The sequence below is a fragment of the Natator depressus genome, chromosome 11 (genome assembly GCF_965152275.1).
Source record: "Natator depressus isolate rNatDep1 chromosome 11, rNatDep2.hap1, whole genome shotgun sequence".
In the NCBI taxonomy this organism is placed as follows: domain Eukaryota; kingdom Metazoa; phylum Chordata; order Testudines; family Cheloniidae; genus Natator; species Natator depressus.
In genome coordinates, this window is record NC_134244.1 from 59,985,936 (window position 1) to 60,008,736 (window position 22,801).

Here is a 22,801-nt window from a genome sequence, read left to right on the forward strand (position 1 = left end):
CCATCTTTAAAATCAGAACAATAATACCTACCCACCTTATTGCAATGATTTGAGGCTTTTTATTTATATATACAAAAGGGCTTTACAATCCTTAGTTGAGAGTAGTCTAGAAGAGCCAAGTATTCAGAATTTGTTCTAAGTTGGATGAGTGTAGAATTTAATAAAAAGGCTGAAGAGAAGGCTCAATCATTGCATGATTATATGTAGCGATCCCTGTTCTTGATCAATAATGCATTTTTTTTTCACGGCTTATTTACAAGCATCTGAAAAGTCTTAATAGAACAGTTTTAAAATGTGTTCTAAGCAATTGAAGTTAAAAGAATTATTTTAGAAGAATTGGTTTCTTTAGTTAAGAGGTGATTTCAATACTTCAGTTTATGTTGAAATGTCAGCCCTACTTAGGAAGTATTTGGGTAGGGAATATTTAAAATTGTGGAGGTCTGTTCCCCACAGTGTACATGTGAAATTGTCATTAGCGTCAGTGAATGTTATGCACGTATATCATGGAGATAGTAGAACCTTTGAGTTGATGATTATTTTTCGTACACTGTATATTGCATATCTCAATAAAGCAGAAGGAATTGAAGCTTGGACTGGGATTTTCAAAGGAGCCTAAGTGAGACAGATTCAAATATGCCATTGAAAGTCAGTGAGAATCGGATGCCCAACACCCTTAAGGTCTCTGGAGAATCCCAGCCTTAACTCCGTCGGTGGACTTCTTTGTTCACAAAATTTGCGTTCCTAGAAGCGTTCTGATCATAATTGTTTCTTTTCTCTCAGTTAAAAAGTAAAACAAAAGAGAAAGAAGTGGCAGATCAGTCGCCTGTAGAAGAGTTTGTAAGACATGCACTGGCTTTTTGTGAAAGTCTCTATGATCCGTATCGAAACTGGAGGCAGCAAATTGCAGGGTATGTATTTACCTCATATGGTAAATTCTAATATTGTAAGGATAATTTCTTTAAAATATTATTATAGTTCTATTTAATGGTTTCAACACAACCATGGTCACCCCACACCAAGCTGAAATGAGACATAATTACACTGATACACTTGCGGTCTTGCATTTTAGCAGCTACTGGTATTGGTAGCAGTGAGGACTAGATTTGATACCAATAAGCTTCCCCAAAGATACGTTCTGTATTGAGAACATGAATGAAGGAATCAAGAAAGTATCTCTTTGCACCAAAATCAATACTATGAAACAGACTGATAATTATTAGGGTTCTGTACTACACTGCCACTAAGAGTATTGGAGTACTAATCTATCCAATTCCATCAAATAAAAACCCAGTTTTGTTATTTGAAAGTTCTGGAGAGAATAGATAGTCAGGGTCCCAGCTGAGGACTTCCTGAGGTACATGTTTAGAAGCAGATTAGCAATGTATGCTTTATGCTGGGTTCTAATCACCTGAAATAGTGTATGATTTTGCTAGAGATGCTACCTGTTCCTTTATTTTAGTACTAAAAATAGAGATTGAGAGGAAATAATTAATCTGTTACAAATCTTTACATATTCCTGCTTACTTTTAAAACATTTATTAAACATTTCAAGTATACAAATTATTGTTTACAAAACAGATGTTATTTTATTAGCATTATTGTGATATTCATTACCACAGTGTCAAAACAAAATTTAAAAGGCTCTGCATTTAGTTGGAAGCTGTTGCACTATGACCTCCATAGCTGAATCAAATGTGTGCCCAGTCTTCATCTGAAAATTTACTAGTAATAATTTCTTATAGTGGCTTTCCTATTTTCCCAGAAAATGGTGCCTTATGAATCCATCAGTTTTTCCAAGGGATAACCAAAATTTCCCTACTACAGCTGCCCAAAATATGGGGAAAGGAAGGAGATAAGTGGAGGAAAACAATAGAGAGCTCCTTATCAAATAAGATCCAGTCAACGGAGACCTCAGGCCCTGAGAGGAGTTCTAGTGAGGCTCTGAGTACTTCAAGAACCATGAAGCCTGTTAAGACTCCAACTAAGTCCCATACCTCAGCAGAAAAGGGCTTAGTACGAAAGAATACTACTACTAAGAGACGAGCTTCACTGGAATCAATCAACTGTGGAAAATTTACCTTTCAATGGCCAGAAGCTTTTTGCAGATTCCGTGGATGACTCACTTCATAACCTACTCTAGGGCAACACTTAGGTTGTTAGGGATATACATGCCTGCAAAAGGAAGTTTAACATGTCTCAATCAGCACAAAGGTCCTGCCCTGCTCTATTTTCCACCTGGAAGCACTGGCTTAAGAGGTTGAGGTTTTCAAAGAAAAAGCCTGCAACTACCTTGACTGCTTTATCCCAGCCTTCATCATGCAAACGCCAGTTTTGCTGGTTTGGTCATGAGACCAGACCACCCAATTACTAGGTTTTATCAGCTGCACGACACAACCCCCCTTTCTCAATCTGGTCACTGCCTCTCTATTTCATCAAAGATGGGAAGGTATAACATTGGACAAATGAGTATTGGAGGCCATTACTTCAGGTTATACTATCCAATTTACCTCCACCCTGCTGTTTCAACCCCTTTCCCCATCCCTTTTCAGGGACCTCTCTCAGAGCAGTTGCTGACACAGGAGATCTCGTCACTCCAGAGTTTAGGAGCCATAGAGCCAGTTCCACTTCAATACAGAGGAAAGGGGTTCTAGTCAAGATATTTTCTGATATCTAAGAAAAATGAGGGTTGGAGGCCAATAGTACGTCTCAGGCAATTGAATAAGTATGTCCGACATTTGAAATTCAGAATGGTTTTCCCTAGCAGTTATAATTCCCTTCCTGCAATTTGGCAACTGGTTTGTGACCCTCAACCTCAAAAATGTCTATTTCCACATAGTACTTCATCCTTATCACAAAAGATTTCTTCATTTCACTTTCAATTGCAATCATTACCCATATTGGGTACTACACTTTTTGGCCTTTCATCTGCCCCCATTGTATTCTCAAAAATCATTGTAGTCATAGCTACATACCTCTGTCATCTAGGAATAACTGTCTTCCCTACCTCAATGACTGGCTTCTCAAGAGTCGGTCATATCATGAGTTATGGTCAAGCAGTTCAAACAAGTTCAGGAAGGAAGATAAACCTTGAGAAATCGATCTTGACCCCCTACCCAACGAAATGTCTTTATAGGAGCGCTTCTGGATTCAATCATCAGCAAAGTTTATCTCCCACTCGACAAGATTCCTTGCTTGAAAGAGCCTTATACAAAGCATGTATGTAGCTCAGCCCTCAGGTTCCAGCAAGGACATGTCTGTAGCTGTGGGACACATGGCAGCTTGTGTTTTTGTGACACAAAATGCCAGGTTGCATCTTTGACATCTCCAGGGGTGGCTCAGTACTGTTTTTGTACCCAGCAAACACAGATATCTGTATCCAGTCAGGTTCTACAGTCACTCACCTAGTGGATGAATCCATCCAAAATTTATGCAGGAATCCTGTTCAGCTGGAATCCCCCTACATTCTTATTAACATTGGATGCTTACCTTTTTGGGATGGGGAGCCCATTTGGGCCCATGCACAGCCCAAGGCAAATGGTCACAACAGGAACAGCTCTTTCACATCAACCTGTTGGAATTAAGGGCTGTCAGAAATGCTTGCCTCCACTTTCTTCCCTTACTCAAAATCAAGTCCAAAAAGATCATGCCAGACAACATAGCATGTGTGTAGTATATCAATCATCAGGGCAGAACACATTCCCCCTCACTCTGTACCAAAGCGATAAAGCTTTGGAACTGGCGCATAGCCAAGCGGAGAGTCATCTTGGCTTCTTACCTCCCATGGATACAGAACACCATGGCAGATGACCTGAGTAGTCTTTCTAAATGACGAATGGGAGTTGGACTCTCGTGTCCTCAACAAAATATTCCTAGCTTGTGGATTTCCAGAGGTCAACCTTTTTGCCATAGCAGCAAACACAAAGTGTAGGAAATTCTGTTTTAGATGGAGATTCAATTCCCAATCTCTAGGAGACGCTTTCCTCATTACATGGTATGATGGGGTGTGCTTCCTACACTGGCCCTGCAAGATTGGATTTAGGCCAGGTGGGCCAAATCAGCTAATTAGTCTGCAAACGGGAGCTTTAGGCTGGAGGTAGCTAATTAATGAGAACATCACGTGTGAGGGATAGGTGAGGCTTCTACAATAGACAGGAAATTGGAAGCAGAGGAGGGGGCAGAAGTCTGCAGTCACTCCCTGGGAGAAGGAAGGAATGTTTGGGGGCTGCAGAGATGAGTTGCCTGAAGTTACTCCCTGGGAGAAGGGAGTGAAAAGACTGACAAACCCCGGGGAGTGGTGAAGGCAAGGATTTATGGAAGCGGCTCAGGGAAAGGCAGCAAGGTGCAGGGAACAGACCTTGGCTGCTGAGTAGAGGATCCCTGAACTGGAACCTGGAGTAGAGGATGGGCCCAGGATTCCCCTGCCAGCCACTGCAGGAGTGGTATAGTGAGGCAGTGAAGGAGAAGACTGCCTGAGACTACTGGAGAGCAGGAAACTTCATACAGTTCCCCCTTCTGTCCCCCCGGGAAAGGGGAAACCACAATAGCATTTGGAGGGCTGAGTGATGAAGAGGACAGCTGCGGGTCCTGAGAGCGAGAGAGGGGCTACAGAGGAGAAGCTAATGGGATGTAACCAATGGAAGAAGCATTGGCCTCTCTGAGCTAATCCTTAGAACTGCCAGGACTTGGCGCCATCCAGTGGTGAGTAGAGCAACCTGTTACACATGGAAAAAGGGTATTTTCTGTGCATATCCTCCAACTCCATTGCTCTTAAATGTCCTTAAGATCAGAAAGGACTAAACCAAAGGCATTTTGATTGCACCAACTTTGCCAAGAAAAGTTAGCTTTCCTTATTTCTTCAAACTCACCTCTTGCCCTCTGTGGTGGCTCCCGATCAAACCTCGACTGTTGTCTCAGCTTGTGGGTCAGACGCTTTACCCCAGTTTTAACATCCTGCAACTACGAGCTTGGTTCCTTAATGGTTCTCAGGCCTAGAGATCACATGTTCATTGGAAGTACAAAAGATACTCTTAAATAGCTGAAAGGAATCCACTAGACATATTTATCTTCAGAAGTGGAGAATATATAACCTTTGGTGTAACTGGCGCCTTTTTTTCCCCATCCGGTTGTCTCTTTTCTCAGTCTTAGATTACCTATTGGAATTGAAAAATTAAGGCCTTTCTGTGAGTTCCGGCAAGGTTCATTTCGCAACAGTAACAGCTTTCCATATGCCAGTGGAAGGTTTCTAGGTATTTGCTCATCCAACCATCACAAGATTCCTAAGAGGACTTATTAATATTTTTCTGCATATTAGAGCCCCTGCACTGCTTTAGGATCTCAGCCTGGTTCTTAACTGTCTCATGAAACAGCTCTTTTTTTAGCCATTAGCAATGTGCTCACTGTTACATCTGTCTATGATGAAGACAGTCTTCTTGGTGGCAATCACTGCTGCTTGAAGGATTGGGATGACTCTAATGGCAGACCCCCTCTTTACTTTGTTCTCCAAGGAGAAGGTATCCTTACAGCCTCATTGAAAACTCTTACCTAATGCATCTTCTGAATTTTATGTCGACCAAGCTAGTCACTTTCTGTTTTTTCTTTTTCCCTAAGCTGCATGAGTCTACACAAAAAGTCTGCTTTTTATATGCTAAACGTTGAGGGTGTTAGCCTTTTACTTGAACAGAGAGACTGCTAGACTCTTTGTTTCTGTAGCAGATAGACCTAAGGGAGTGCCAGTCTGGCAGTCTCCACTCAGAGACTTTCTGAATTGATCTCTGGATGTATTATTGCCTGTTACCGTTTTGCTGAGGTTACACCTCCCCTAAAAGTGACTGCATGCTCTGTTAGGGATCACAGTCTACATCTGTAGCTCTACTCAAAAATGTTCTGGTTGCTGAAATCTGTAGGGCTGCACCATGCTCCTCAGTGCCAGTGTTTTCTGACCACCAAGCCCTAATTCATGCTGCAAGATCGGATGTGGCAATAGACAACGCAGTCCTTTCTTCAGTGATGGACTCTTTTCTGAAACTTCCACCCCCTTAAAGGATTACTGCTAGGAAGTCGCCAAAAGTGGAATACCCGTAAGGACACTACTTGAAGACGAAGGAGAGATTTAGATAATGGCATACAGAGTACACTTATAAAGTTTGCGGACGTTACCGAACTGGGAGGGATTGCAAGTGCTTTGGAGGATAGGATTAAAATTCAAAATTATCTGGACAAACTGGAGAAATGGTCTGAAGTAAATAGGATGAAATTCAATAGGGACGAATGCAAAGTACTCCCCTTAAGAAGGAACAACCAGTTGCACACATACAAAATGGGAAATGAATACCTAGGAAGGAGTACTGCGGCAAGGGATCTGGGGGCCATAGTGGATCACAAGCTAAATATGAGTCAACAGTGTAACACATGTTTGCAAGAAAAGCAAACATCATTCTGGGATGTATTAGCAGGAGTATTGTAAGCAAGACACAAGAAGTAATTCTTCCGCTCTACTCAGTGCTAATTAGGCCTCAGCTGGAGTATTATGTCCACTTCTGGGTGCCACGTTTCAGGAAAGACATGGACAAATTGGAGAAAGTCCAGAGAAGAGCAACAAAAATGATTAAAGATCTAGAAAACATGACCTATGAGGGAAGATTGAAAAAATTGGGTTTGTTTAGTCTGAAGAAGAGAAGACTGAGAGGGGACATGACAGCAGTTTTCAAGTACATAAAAGGTTGTTACAAGGAGGAGGGAGAAAAATAGTTCTTAACTTCTGAGGATAGGACAAGAAGCAATGGGCTTAAATTGCAGCAAGGGTGATTTAGGTTGGACATTAGGAAAAGCGTTCTAACTCTCAGTGGTTAAGCACAGGAATAAATTGCCTAGGGAGGTTGTGGAATCTCGAACGTTGGTGATTTTTAAGAGCAGGTTGGACAAACACCTGTCAGGGATGGTCTAGAATCTAGATAATACTTAGTCCTTCCTTGAGTGTGGGGGACTGGACTAGATGACCTCTCAAGGTCCCTTCCAGTTCTGATTCTATGATTCTGTACTTCAGACTCTGTGATTCTTATATTTTTGCAGGACACACAAATTCTGGTTTCATGCAACAGGACATTAATTGACACCACAGTTCCCATGGTGGTCCTTCTCCATACTACAAAAGTATTTTCAAATTTAACATGTCTAACGCATCTTATTGTCTCATTGTTTGTGCTTATACATTTTAAATGGGTAGGAGTTTTCACTCTCGTAACGTTTTTTTAATTAAGGTACAGAAGTTCACAATGAATCATAAGAATTAGATACTATAGAAACAATATTCTATAACAATAGTTACCTGAATGTGTAAAATATGCAATTTAAATACATTTGTACATGCAAACAAATACATATCACCTACCCATGTATTATAAAGGAAAAGACTGAACATTTATCTAGAGAGAGATTGATTGCAACTGATACACTTCAAGCTCTCAATGTCTTTCTCTGCTCTAAAAACTGAGCTATTTTTTCTGAATTGGTAGAAGATGGAAGCCAGAATGAACAGAGAGAAGTATGACAGAAGGAATCGTTTTGGTTTTATGAGATTAAAATGCTAATATAATCACTGTTGAAATAAAAATTTAAGAGCAGTATCAGTGAGTAATTTTCCTTAAAATTAAATTTTTTCCATAATAAACCCCTCATAAAGTTTCTTGCCCATTTTCAAATTGCATGGTGTAGAAATTTGGCAGTAAAGTTGGTGGCTTGGTTGCTGTAATTAAGATCAAATAACAGATTTCTCTTTTTAATAAACCAAAACCATGTTGTAAATGTTAAGCCATTTTAAGTGTGGAGCAGCGAACACACGACTAGCTGTGACTCAGTTTTCAGGATGAAAACACTTATTCTTTCTTTTTGATCTTGTGGGATAAAGATACTGTAGTCTGTTTCTGCAGTGTATTTATGACCTATGCAGAAATAAACATTGGTGCCATCTCTAACTTCTCTCATGTATCATTTTTTTTGATTGTAGGCGACTCTTGAGCAGTGTTGAAAAGAGCAGACAGAAGTATAAACCGGCCTCCCTCACAGTGGAATTCATCCCTTTCTTTTACCGTAAGTACTATTGAAAGTGTGTGTTACTGATTACCTTTCAAGGAACAAATTTCTTGGTGTCATAGTTCTAGTCCCACTGTAAACATTTCATAAGTGCCAAAAGCCACGTGCTTCCTTTCAAAGGTGAGGGCTTATTGAAGTTTGATCTACCTCTTTTTATACCAAAGAATTTGGCTTTGTTTGGAGTGCCATCATGCCATCATCATCCGTGGTATTGTGGACTTTCTCAGTCTGGATCATTCAAACACTTTCATGGTGCAGCGTACCATATTTTAACAAAGAAATGGTCTCATGGCTCACCTACTGTCTCATTTGCTGTGGCACGTGCAACCTGCCTTTCCACCTGTGTTCACATAACATCGCTGTGGCAACAGCAGAAGTTATGGCATGGAAAAGTAATATTAGGAGAGTATTTATGTATTTTCAGTGTTTTAGCCACTGGAAAAAAGGAAAGCCAGAATCATATAACCAGCAAATGCTCCTTGGACCATAGTTTGGTAACGTCGGTGCTAAGCTATGTTTCTTCTGGTCAGCTCATTAAATGTAGCTGTGACAACTGTGTATTTTAGAGTTCAAATGTTCTTAGCGTTACAAATGGCTTCAGGAGAAACCAAAAGGGGAGACCCTCAAGAGCCATGTACTGTACTTTGAGACACCATTACATAGACTGATATGTCTAGGACATACAGTAATTGTAGGACACTCTACAAAGTTTTGTCCTGTTCTTCAAAGGTAGGAAGTACTATGCAAAAGAGCTTTCTGGATGAATGGCAACAGAATATCCCGAACTCAACGCCCTGAATTGTTAAATGCGCTCAGCTGCATGCGGCCAAAACATTTGTTGATGCCGCATAACTGCCAATAACTGCCTCCTCTGTTAGTTTGTATCTACTGACAGATGAAACCTCCCATGTTCTGTTCTTGTCCGAGCTACTTTTTTTAGTCATCTCTTAGGCTTTGTCTACACCAGAAAGGGTTTGCATGACACAACTATGTCAGCAATGCAGGTGCAGCTTGTATCAGCAAAAATAGTTATTTTGCTGGTATAGTTTATATCAGTTCCCCAAACAAAATAAACTGTACTGGCAAAAGGACACTTTTGCTGGTACATCTGTGTCTACATTAGTGCTTTTGCCGACATAGCTGTGTTGGTTGGGGAGCGTGATTTTTTTCACATGTCTAACTGACATAGCCATGCGAACAAAACTTTTAAGTGTAGGCCAACTGACTTCAGCCTTCTAAAACAGTTTTTCTCAGATTTTGTTCAGATAGTTCTTCCTATTAATAACTTAAAACAATAAGGTTTTTCTTTTTATGCATAAACAAGAAAATGATATGCTGTACATGAAAGTTTAAAAAAAAAAAGCTGTATATGCAATGGATGTAATCTCCCTGTTTTAGGCCCAGATTCAGGAAAGCCTCTTTATTCAGGACAGTGGAGACTGAATTGAATCCATTGGCGCTTAAGTGCATATCTAAGTGCTGTCCTGATTTGGTGCCTTAATGAATGCTCCCTTACATTTCTTTCTGATAATAAAATCAATAAATCCTTGTGAACAAATCTCCGCTGTTGCCTAGTTCATTTATCCACCCATCAAACTTCCCTGTATAGTTGAAGATGAGTTTTGTGTTGCTTCATTTCTCATAAGAAGGAATTGATGGTAGAGGCAGTTACTGCCTATTATGCCTCCCCAGTGGGTAAGAGGAACAACTGGCATATGAGTCATATTCTAAGGTTGAGGTGTTTCAGCCTAATTATGGGCAGAAGCCATGTATTGAAGAGTGGGGATCTGGTATAAATGCTACCTTCTGTAAACAATGATTGCAGGTAATTCTTTTTTTTTTTTTTCCTTTGTATGTATGGAAAAATGCACTAGTGTGTAAGAGCAAAAGAGAAGTGCTTAGAATGAACTTGGAGAAATAAAAATAGCTACCAACACTTCATCAGGTTGGAGTACTTCTCCATACACTGTTAAAGTGGGCTGATGGTTTTAGTATATGCTTGGCACTAATGTTAAGCTAGTTCCTCTTACATAGATGTGGTTTTTTATTTTAGCCTGCATTGAATTATTCTAGTATTTTTCATTTGTTTTTTGTTTGACTATTTAGGCTCTTCAAAAGTGACATTTTAACTGCTGGCTTGTGACATTATTGGAAGTTTCTTACAGGGCTAATTCCAAACAAAATAATCCTTTGTGGTTTAGGTTGCAGCTCCTCTGTGTGTCTATGGTTATTGCTATAGCAACAAGTTCCAGGTTAACATTTACTGCTCAGAAAAATTCCTAAGGCTGTTTGTAAGTGGTTCATGTCAAGTTACGGTATGAACAAAGATGCAGGAAAAGGGGCCTGTGAATACCACTATTGCAATCAATAGTTTTCCCAGTGACTTTTGAACTGGAGCAAGATCAGGCAGTTTGGGACTGTTTCAGCTGCACTGAAATCAGTGCGAGCCTTTCCATATTGTATTTTTTTAAGCCTGTTTATAAGTGGTACTTCATGTTCTTTTGAGGAGAGAGATTAAAAGATATGAGTCTCCTTACTTTGGGGGACACAAATCACTTTTTCTCTTATTTCAATAGAATGCTTTCAAGAAAGTGAACATCTCAAGGAAAGCCTCAAGTGTTGCCTGCTACATCTCTTTGGAGCCATTGTGGCTGGTGGACAGGTGAGGAGAATATTGAAAAATATTATAAAGTAATCTCAGCTATTACAACCTGTAGGGTTCATCTTCTGTTCCTCATGAAAACTTTATGGTTTATGGATTATAGGGTATCTATCAAAAGACAAGAGTGTATTGCAGAACAGACTGTATCAACAATTGAATATGGATTAGTTGGTTGTGTGTATTACTAGGATTGGGACTTCATTGTGCTTAGTGCTACGTAAGACTACTAAGAGACAGTTCCTGCCCCAAAGAGTAGTCGGGAGTTATAATAACTGTATGCATGTGTGTATATGTGTCCTTCTTCCATGGACATAGCTATTGCCTCTCGCGGAGGTGAATTAACTACACCAACGGGAGAAAATCTCCTGTTGGCATGGTAGCATCTTCACTGAAGTGCAACAGCAGTGGCACTGACACAGCGTTTTAAGTGTAGACCCACCCTAAAACTAAATAAGTTTTTCTCTGCTGGCACAATGAGCATAGTGTACTAAATTAAAGGAGTGTTTATGTCTGCTCGGTGCCAAGAAATTTAGAAAGGAGTACAAGAATAGACTGGAATTGCAGTGTGCTTCCACTAAATCATTTGGTCTGGCATTGCTGAGGAAGGAATTTGAAGTATATCTGTGTAGCATAAGTGGCACAGAACATATGGGTGGGAAAGGGGAAATGAGATCAGATGAGGAGTGGGATTAATCACTGATTTGGATTTGATTTGAACATCAGTCTCCTGTTCAGAATTTCTTGGATATAGCTTTGAAAAAAATGTTGCTGTCTGATCATGTGATGCTATAATGTGTCATGCCCATTCTGTCAAGTCATGTGATAAATATTCAAAAGCAGCCTGCTAGCTGGGGCTTGGCGTGAGTGAGCACCATTTTAATTTTTTTTAAATAACTGACAGGAGGGAGGGATGGGAATTTCTTCTTTCTGTGCAAGTCTAGTCCAGTACGATCTGACTGCAAATTATAAGAAGACACCTGTCGAGGCAGAATAAGGCACTTTGATGCTTACCCGGTTTATCTTGTAAAAGGTTAACAGAGAGCACTGTGTCTTTAGAATAGTAACCCAACCTCAAACAAAAACACCACCGGGAGCTCTGGAACAATGTGCAGAACAGAAGAGGCCTTAAAAAGAAGATCAGTTCTCCCTGAGCAAAGAGAATTTACATGGTCCTTGCTCACCACTGTAATACAGTATGTACTCCAATCACAGATAAAGATTGCTCTGGGTAATACAGGAAGGCTAGTGTTCTTAAAATGTTTATCATTAGTTAATTCTGTTTTAGGTTAAAATTCTGAACCAATTGAGAAATTTGGGGATATGTGAAAATGGGGGTCTGTATGAAAGTCTGAACTTAAACTGTACTCTAAATTCTGCTATGGCAAAAGATGTATTACACAATAGAATATGTATATTATCAGTATCACTTTGAATAATTCAAATGCATACTAAAATTAAAAGCCTGTGACCAAAATAAGTATCCCTTTCACATTGAAATCAATGTATATTAGACATATGGCTAAAGAATATTAATTTAAAAACAGGAGTAAAAAAAAAAAAAAATCCTAATCCCCCCCCACCCCACTCCAAACCGTGCTATTTCACCTTTAAGGTTACAGATTTAAACACCAAAAGTCAAGATATGCAAAAGCTGAGGTTTAGACATTGCATACATTTATGTATACCATGAGTGGGTTAATATTACTAGAAAATTTTTATTGCATTTCTTTCAGAAAATTTTTATTAAAATATGTAACCCTAATGTGTCATTAACAGGTTTTTTTTGTCTGTACATAAATTTATGTATTCACGATATATAAATATATCCTTTGAAGCCATTAGGCCTAACTGAGTTGAATGACCAGGATTTGGCCCAAAATATATATTATTCAACACAATCGTAGTTGACTGAGGAGCTAAATTAAAAATGCTCTTATTAGTACTATATTTATTAGAGTTCAGATATCTTGCATGATGCAAAAATGAAACTTGTTGATTTTAAGTATTGGAAGAGGCTAGAAATCCTCAGATTAAAGTACAGTTCTTTTTATTGTGGATTTCAGAGAAATGCTCTTCAAGCCATATCTCCTGCCACCATGGAAGTCTTGATGCGTGTTTTGGCAGACTGTGACACCTGGGATGATAGGGATCCTGAGGAAGTGAGCAGGAAGGCAGAGCTGACTCTTAAGTGCCTGACAGAAGTAGTGCATATCCTTCTCACCAGTAGTTCAGACCAGCGGCAAGTGGAGACCAGTACCATACTGGAGAACTACTTCAAGTTGCTTAATTCAGACCATTCAGCATTGCCTAACTCCAGGAGATCCAGGCAGTGGGAGAATAGGTTCATTGCACTACAGATCCAAATGCTTAGTGAGTGATATATCCAGACAATTCCTCTAAATCTGTTTTGTTAAAATTTTCTTAATTTTTTTAAATGAAGTGATTTAAGCAAGTATAAGTGTAATTATTCAAGTGTGTTTTCACTGTTATTTAGGTAAGAAATTGAGTGTTTTTTTCTTGTTGAAATTGATTCAAATATGTGCCAGTTGGCTTTTAATTCAAAAAAATATTAATCAGAATGTACTGGTTACTTTTTGGCTTAAGGATGTCAGCCTACAAACAGTTTAGGGGCAACAAAAAAAGATTAGAAGATCTAGTACCTGTTATGGACTTCCACTGAAAAGTTATTTGACAACAGCTTCCACACAACAGTATCTGGGAGATTTCAGTTAACCCCTATAAAAGGGATAAAAAGGGAATACCTGGAATATTTGAGCAATTCCAGTGTGCTAGCTATTTGTAATTTTTAGTTGTGTAATTGGAATTATTGCATAGAACCATAGAAATATAGGACTGGAAGGGACCTCGATAGGTCATCTAGTCCAGTCCCTTGCACTGAGGCAGGACTAAGTTTTATCTAGACCATCCCTGACAAGTATTTGTCTAACTTGTTTTTAAAAACTTTCAGTGATGGAGATTCCACAACCTCCCTAGGTTGCATACCTTAGATGAGACAATAGTCTTAAACCATAGGATATAATTCATTGGTTTGCATTCATTTATGATTTGTATTTTTTAAAGTTGATGTAGAGAATGGGAAGACGTAAATAAGGGCATTTCTTGCCCACCAATACTTTCATTTTCTCAATGTTTTGATATCCGTGTGAGATGATACTGACTATTGGCAAACAAAATAAGACTGCTTCAGAATGTTGAGGAATAACTGGCTGATGAGGAAGCAAATATTTATACGTGTTTTAAATAAGAAGGCATGCTTTTTATATACGTGCAAATGACAGTGATTTTAAACTGAGTCTCAGAACAATTGACGCTATTCTGTAGCTGAAGTTTCCTCCAGATACATAGTAGACTACATGTTGGTTTCTGCTGCTTCAGAATGTTTTGCTCAAGGCCTGGTATTTTATGCTGGAATTCACTTCCGTGTTTATCAAAGCATTCATAATTTAACTGCTTCTCAGTGCATAAAATTTTTCCATGGAGCCTTCTATGTAGTGTTTCTAAATTTGTCAACAGTATAATGTTTTAAAAAAAAATGCTTAAGGATTAGTGTAACTATTTATTTTTGTGATTTTTATTTTGATAGACACCATCACAGCCATGTTAGACTGCACTGATAGGCCTGTTCTGCAGGCCATTTTCCTTAACAGTAACTGCTTTGAGCATCTCATCCGATTGCTGCAGAACTGCAAGGTACATTTTTTCCATAATTAATAACTTCTTATTTCTGATCTCAGCAAAATGTCATGCTTCTTGTAAGAGTTCAGCTGTGTAAATCATCTTTGTATCTTGGCTCTAAATTAAATATAATCCTTGAGAGTATCAAGTATTGGACTTGTACCACTGACCTGGTGAATGTTTCATGGTGAATATGTGTAATTTATGAAGTAGAAGTACATCTTGTCTTCAAAATACATTAACCATAATAATACAATATGCTTGTATTGATGATAAGGCACGAAGTAGTGAATGCTCACAATTTCTCTTTGAGAAATGCCTGTATATACTCTAATCCGTCTCTAACTTTTGTTTAGCTTGGTGTCAAAATCAATCTTTCATACTATGAGAAGTCACTTATAACTGTTAGCAGATGGTGGATTGATTTCTAATTTCAGGGATGAATTTCTCCATTTCATAGAATCGTAGAAGATTAGGGTTGGGAGAGACGTCAGGAGGTCATCTAGTTCAACCCCTTGCTCAAAGCAAGACCAACTCCAATTAAATCATCCCAGCCAGGGCTTAGTCAAGCCAGGTCATAAAAACCTCCAAGGATGGAGATTCCACCACGTCCCTAGATAACCCATTCCAGTGCTTCACCATCCTCTAGTGAAATAGTTTTTCCTAATATCCAACCTACACCTCCCTCACAGAACAAGGAGTGATGGTCTCAAGTTGCAGTCATCTACCACCACTGAGAACAGCCTAGCTCCATTCCCTCTGGAACTCCCCTTCAGGTAGTTGAAGGCTGCTGTCAAATCCCCCCTCACTCTTCTCTTCTGCAGACTAAATAAGCCCAGTTCCCTCAGCCTCTCTTCATAAGTCATGTGCCCCAACCCCCTAATAATTTTCATTGTCCTCTGCTGGACTCTCTCCAATTCGTCCACATCCTTTCTGTAGTGGGGGGGCCCAAAACTGGACGCAATACTTCAGATGAGGCCTCACCAGTGCCGAATAGAGGGGAATAATCACTTCCCTCAGTCTGCTGGCAATGCTTCTACTAATGCAGTCCAATATGCCTTTAGCCTTCTTGGCAACAAGGGCACACTGCTGACTCATATGCAGCTTCTCATCCACTGTAATCCCCAGGTCCTTTTCTGCAGAACTGCTGCTCAGCCAGTCGATCCCCAGCCTATAGCAGTGCATGAGATTCTTCCATCTTAAGTGCAGGATTCTGCACTTGCCCTTGTTGAACCTCATCAGATTTCTTTTGGCCCAGTCCTCGAATTTGTGTAGGTCACTCTGGACCCTATCCCTACCTCCAGCATATCTACCTCTCCCCCCAAGTTTAGTGTCATTCGTGAATTTACTGAGGGTGCAATTCATCCCATCATCCAGATCATTCATGAAGATGTTGAACAAAACCGCCCCCAGGACCGACCCCTGGGGCAATCTGCTTGATACCAGCTGCCAGCTAGACATCGAGCCATTGATCACTAGCCAGCTTTCTTTAAAAAAAAAAAAAAGAAAAAAGAAAAAAAAAGAAAAAGAAATCACTGGTGTTCAGTTTCAAGGGTTTCAGAATATTTGGTCTGAATTCCTGCATAGCTGAGATTAGGAATGAGTTTAATTGGTTACAAAATGCTCTTCTTGGATGCCTTTTCTTTTTAGAAAGGACATAGTATTCATATTTCCTACTTTCTCTGATTCCATATTAATCCCAGATGACCATTGATTGTAAGCCAGTGCCTTTCACTGAAGTTGTTATGCTTTTATAAGATAAATTTTTCCCAAATAAAAAACAACATTAAATATGAATACTGCTTAACTTCCTGGAGTTTTATATTTCATTTCTATTTTGTCTTCACAATGCTTCACGTTGTTGACGTGGCTGTATTGAACACTTCTAGATAATTTCATGCTAGCTAGAATGTGTGAATTATTGTACAATATTCCATTTAGTTAGAAAATATTTGAATGCAACAGTACTTTAAAATGCCCATGTGTACATTTTGACCTAGTCTTTCTTTCTTTGATTTAAGTCAGGGACAAAATTCTGATTGACTTCAGTGGGAACCGCATTGAGTATGTTGTTTAGTTTGTGTTTTTAACTTCTTTTAAAAGTACTTTCCAATGTTTTTTTGCATTTCCTTTTGGGAGTCTGTACCTCTCTACTAATCTTATACTCTTTGCAATGCTGCTATAAAAGAGAGATTTATGTTTTTCTAGCCTGATTCTTACATTATCATACAATGGTATTATTTAGCTGGTTCATGGGCACTCTAGGCCTGCTCCTACTCCCACTGATGTCAAACTCCCATTGACTTCAATGCCAGCAGTATTATGGCCTATGTTTTAACCATTCTTCTCTCCTTGAATTTCACTCTACCTTGTTGTCATCAGAACTCTTCACCAAGTTACATCTCTGTATTGTATATTGGCTTGTATTGCTATTATTATTACATGGAGGGTTTCTTTGGTGTTGTCAAATTTGTGCAAGTAGTTTGCTTTTTTACACTCTGAATGACCCCAAGGACAGGGTCATGTGTTTTCCACATATCGTACAATGCTATTCAAAGGCTGACAACAAAGATGAAGTCAGTTGTGAGGTTAGTACATTTCTTTTGTCAAATGCCTCCACTAACGAGGTAGAATCTTGCTAAAAATAATTTTCCTCATTCTTGAAAATCTGTCACACTTCTGGGTTCGCTAGTGGCACCCCCAGTGTATAACACCACAGATAACAGAAGAGTCAGCAGTTGTTCTTGACACAATAGAATGTGTTGCATGTCTATGAACCTGGAGACCAGGAGACTTGCAGAGAGGGGAGGGAGTGAAAAAAGAAATCAAAACTGATATCTATTGTGAATACTCCCAGGAGCCACATAATAGAGGCATATTTCTGATCTTACCTCAGACTTGTCTTCAGCTTTGCAGATCATCTTCAGAGAAGATAGACGAACTTCAGCTAAAGAATTCAAAGCTTATGGAAGAGAGAGGTCTTCTCTTGTCTTTTTTGCGGGGCTGGGGACCCAAATCATGAGTTTTTTTTGAAAGCTGTTTGTCCACTTCAGATGTTGATCTGAAACCCAGTATCTGATCTGAAACCCAGTTTATTCAGGGCTGTCCCCTGAAATGTTGAGGTAACTGAGGTTTCACTTTATATCTGTTGAAAGGGGTTTTATTGGTACACTGAGAACATCTGCCACTGCTTCTTCATGTATCTTGAACGTTTTATATTGATGGGAAACTTTGCTTAAATATAGATCAGATTTGGAGAATAGCAGTAGTTACTATGCCGAGTCTTACGTGGGCTGAAGAAAACATTATTATTCTATGAATCATCATCTGGATACAAGAATTCAAAACCAGAGAGAGCCATGTACTTGGGCATTTTAATAAATACGTGGTTTTAAATCTCTAGTTGCTTATTTTTCTCATTATATATCTGGTATGGGAAATGAGTTAGAATGAGTTTGTTTTTTCTATGTCTATTCTTGCCTCCTGTTCATAATTTATCTTCAGTTGCTAATGCTCTAATTCTCTCAACATATTATAGCTATTCTGTAGTGTTACCAAAAGTATAACAGCTTTGGTCATGACAGATGCCTTTCAAACTAAGCAATGTTTCTAACTTTGTGGGGTTTTTAATACTTTTGTAACGTAGGGTAGTATCTTTGATTGTTGTCTTGTGTTTGCCCTTGATTACTGAGTGGGGTTCCATATACTGAACACACAATCTTCAGTGAGTACAAAAGAAGTGGTTTTAAAAAGTAGTTTTTCACGTACCCTTTCATTTTTCTGATGGATATTTTCTCTGAAATGTGACAAGCTGTCAGTCTCCTCTGTTTTCAAAAGTCTTTTTTTAATTACTTGGTCTGGTAAACTGTGTATTTCTAAGAGCTTCTTAACTTGCACTCTAAAAGCAGAAGAGGGCAAAGCTTCAGAATAGGTACAGCTTTGGGTGACTGAGTTAAAGTTCTTGCCAAGCTGCCAACTCATCTGGATGACTGAAAATTTCCCACCGTCCTTCCAGTCTTGAAGATTGTGTCCCTCGCAAAGCTGCTGCCATCACTATCTCTGGATTCTGAGTTGTTGTATTGCAGGCTTCCTTAGATTGTTAGTGTCACTTAAGCCCTCCTACAAGATGAAATATAAGTAGAGAAACTAGGAGGCTGTGCTTCCCCCTTCCCTTTGCGTTTCTAACGTCTTACAGTCGTCCCCCCTCCTTTTTTAATGTGAATGTTGAGAGCCTCCAGTCCTGCACTTAGTCACCATGCGTCTAAGAACACTGGGCCAGTAACAAAAATAACTTGTAATTAGTACCGTTTCCATGTCTCAGCAATTACATCTTTTGTTTTTTCTGGAAAATGGAATAAGCTAATGAATATTTAACAATAGTTTGATGTAATATTGGAAGAATTAACAAAAGACTGATATTTGTTAAGAATTGTGTAACTCACCAGTGTGAGATCATGTATGCTGTATGTGAAACATAAATTCATCCCAGGCTTCACGATACTAGCTGCAGGTAATGTTTAATATTCCTCTTTCCGTTATTCTTGTCTCTGTTTCTAACAGCTGTTTTTAAATGCTAACAATAAGGTGGCAGACAAGAGTGAAAAAGACCTTGCCAACAAATTACTGACCGAAATGAATGGGGACCAGGTACCTACACAATTTTGCTTCACTTGAAGCCAAGACAGAGTAGCAGTCAGTGGGAAAAGTGATTCCTGTACTTTACCTTATCCAGATGGATGAATTCTGACTGCTGCACAGACCTATGCTTGTTGTCTTTGGAAAGTAATCTTTTATGTTAAGCAAATTACACCCATGACTTCACATGTATGGAGATGCTTCAAGTTTTAAAAATATTAAGTACAAATTGTGCTCCTTTTAATCTGAGGAGGGTGAAGTACAGGAATAGAATCCCAGTATCAATGCTATCAACCTGGTGGTGATTTCGTTTTTTCTTTTTTGCTTCTTTGTCTCCGCACGGTGGTCTATTGGGTTCTGGGGCTTTGTTTGTGAATCTGTATGGTTGTAGTTGATGTCCTGATTCTTTGCTTGTCATGAAGAACAGATGTTCACAATACAATGGACAGGCTGAATGTGGGAGGTGAGAAGAGTCTGTTGTCTTGAATTTCCATTAGCATAATGGAAAACATCAAATGCAAATTCTTATTGTACTACTCCGTATAGTAGCATGGAGGATGTTACTGATTTGTTGTCATTTAAATAGATAATGCATTGCTGAGCACATGAAAGTATGTCGTCTAGAAATCTTGATTCTGTTTAAAATAGCCAATTCTATTGGTAACTCGGTGTGAGGATCTGCATGTAAACATTTATTCACTAACATTGTCTTCTGATTTTGACTTCTCATTGTCCAATATGCAATATAGTATTTCAGAGACTGTAAACTTGACCAGTGGAACTATGCAAATGAACAGACTCCATGTGACAAAGGGACCTGCTGGTATATGGCACATAATTTTCTGTTAATAAATTATCATGAAAAATATCAGTATTCAGAGGAATTAACTAATAGAAAACATAAAAGGGAAAGGATTATTTGAGACTCATTTGGTTTGGAAGCAGAGTTTCATCCTCTGGGATGGATGTAAGATGCGATGAAGTTATTGGACTGTGCTGGTATAACTAATCACTTCTAGTGTGTGTGTGTGTTGCTTTGGTATGTGCAGGAGCCTGCACTGAGATTAAAATGATGTTCATCTCCATTTGTTTAAAGAACTGATTGTCAGAAAGCTATACATTCTGCAGTGCACACATACAGTACAAGGGGTTGGTTACTTCCTTTTCCTCCCTCCCTCTTGAGATTGTCCATTAACAGCATGAGGAAAGTTTGTACATTTGTCCATCAGAACCTTTTACTGTAATGTGTGTGAATGCTTCTTTCCTCTTCTTGAACTACATGGCTAGTTTTCTGTCATTGTGTCCTTTCTTGTAGGTTGTGGTGTCATGAAATCCATGTTGGTGGGGAGATGATTGTAAAGCATGTTAATTAACTTTGGTTTTCATCCAGGCAGAAGTGCACAGAATACGCTTCAGAGCAGAATTCTATTTAATATGTTTGAAAATAACACCTGCCTCTGTTGCTTTCAGGTGTTTCAGGGACAACTAGACTGCTTGGCAGTATCCACCATTCAAGCCCTTACAGCAGTGTTGCACAAATCTCCAGCTGCGAAGGTAAGCATACACACTCATAGGTCTGTTTATGGCAGCCATCTTTCTCATTTCTTGTTAAACATTTTAATGTAAAACCTTGAAGAATTGTTCTTATGATTATTATTATTATTTATTGATAGCAGGCCACAACCAGATCAAGAAACCCTTTGTGCTTTTCTTCCTCATGCTCTTCTTATGGACAACATCATACTTTGGGCTGGACATTAATTGAATTTTATGTAAAGTTGGAATATGATTTCTGGGATTAGAGCTAATTTGATTGGATAATAAAAGACAGAAATTTGAAAAACTGAGTGTAAAGTAGTAATCTCTGACAACCTTTTCCTGCAATGAAAATTGCTCTGAATCCCATAAATGTTTGAAGGGGCACCTACGTACTCCACATTTTATGTGAATTTTTCAACAGTGACTTTTTTGCCCCTCACTACTTTATTCCAGAGGCACTTTACATAAATCCTGTTTCTTCCAACAAATTCACTCATATTTAAAAATGTGTTTTCCACATTGTACAAATAACAATTGAAAATATCCGTGCAAAGGGAAGGGAATTCACTTAATAGGATGTAACTGCTGTTCATTAACTAGTAAATAGATGTATATGACTGTGTAGATTTTACTGCTTGAGAGTCGTTTTCCATAAATTCAGTGCAAGGTAACCAGTTTTCAGAATACTTTCCCATATTGAATAAAGTTTCTATCTTAATTTAATCATATTAGAGAAATATTTAAGACATTTTTCTAGGAAAATATTTTACTTCTGCACCTACTTGTGTTTGTTTTATCTTTATTCTGTAGGTTCAACTCAATAGAACAATTGATTTTTTGTATTAAACTAAAAAGACTAACATTTTGAAGTATATTAAAACAATTGTACTGGAGATTTTGTTTATGGTCTATAACAAGTAAAATAAAGCTCTTCTCTATGCCTGTGCACTTCTGTTGTAATTTTGGCAGCTAGAATTAAAACATTTATTCAGCTACAGAAAATATTTTTGCATGACATAATATTATATGCAGTAGTGTCATGAATTTATAGGGCCTAATCCAAAACTCATTGAAGTCAATCAAAAGACTATCCTTAACTTCTCTAGCCTTCAGATAAGGTTTGTAGTATGTTCTCATAAAGGGTAACCTAACAATAGAGCTAGTTTTGTGTTAGATGAGACCCCATTATTGCAGGTAAGTAATTAGCCACTAGAGTTTAGTTGTGTCTGTCTTTTATTATCACCAACAGAAGTTGGTCCAATAATTACCTCCCCAGCCGTGTCTCTCTCATATTCTGGACTGACACAACTACAGCTGCACTGCATACTTTTATTAATGTTGCTATTTTTTTTCCTCTTCAGGAGGTCTTTAAAGAGCGGATTGGTTATGCACATATCTATGAAGTACTAAAATCTCTGGGTCAGCCCTCGCGAGAGTTGCTAGAAGAACTTATGAATATGGTGAGACATGTGCTTGCTTTGAACATGATCTAAAATGGCTGCACTCCTAGACAGCTTTTCTGCCCCTATTCCGTTGTAGTAGGCCAGTAGTTCATCTGTGTTCTATGATCTTTTTTTCAGGCTGCTGAAGGTGATCACATGTCCGTTGGAATTTTGGGTATTAGTAATGTCCAGCCCTTATTGCTGCTTATCCAGTGGCTTCCAGAGCTAGAGTCACATGACCTGCAGATCTTCATCTCAAATTGGTTGAAGCGAATCTGCTGTATTAACAGGCAGAGTCGTGCCACGTGTGTCAATGCAAACATGGTCATCCGTATCATTGAGACATTAAACTTCCACTCTTCACTCCATCGCACTTGTGCAGAGAACGTGATTGCCCTCCAGGGTTCTTTGGGAAGTCAATCGATGAGCTCTGAAGAATTGCATCGACTAATGCGACTCTTGAGGACTAATGAACCAAAGCAGTCTCACCCTTACGTCATCCCTGTGATGCGTGCAATTCTGGCAATGGCTCGGAAGCAAGGCCTGGACAGTGCCATGCAATATTTCAACTTGTCCCCCAGCATGGCAGGAATTGCTGTGCCACCTATTCACAAATGGCCAGGGTCTGCATTTTCCTTCAATGCTTGGCTATGCCTAGACCAGGACCAAGTTACACCTGACATCACCAGCAAGGGAGGAGGCAAGAGGAAGCAACTATACAGGTATGCTTGCTGTGATT

General features: G+C 39.0%; 1 protein-coding gene across 1 annotated transcript in view; it reads left to right on the top strand.

The window, feature by feature from the left end:
* NBEAL1 (neurobeachin like 1) overlaps window positions 1-22,801 on the top strand; it is a 126,037-nt gene that overhangs the window by 28,425 nt on the left and 74,811 nt on the right. Inside the window, exons 6-14 of the mRNA XM_074967960.1 lie at window positions 781-908; window positions 8,003-8,085; window positions 10,665-10,750; window positions 12,814-13,120; window positions 14,355-14,461; window positions 19,007-19,093; window positions 20,552-20,635; window positions 21,982-22,080; window positions 22,201-22,784. Of these exons, the coding sequence (XP_074824061.1) occupies window positions 781-908; window positions 8,003-8,085; window positions 10,665-10,750; window positions 12,814-13,120; window positions 14,355-14,461; window positions 19,007-19,093; window positions 20,552-20,635; window positions 21,982-22,080; window positions 22,201-22,784 (1,565 nt within the window). The remainder of the gene's footprint in view (window positions 1-780; window positions 909-8,002; window positions 8,086-10,664; window positions 10,751-12,813; window positions 13,121-14,354; window positions 14,462-19,006; window positions 19,094-20,551; window positions 20,636-21,981; window positions 22,081-22,200; window positions 22,785-22,801) is intronic.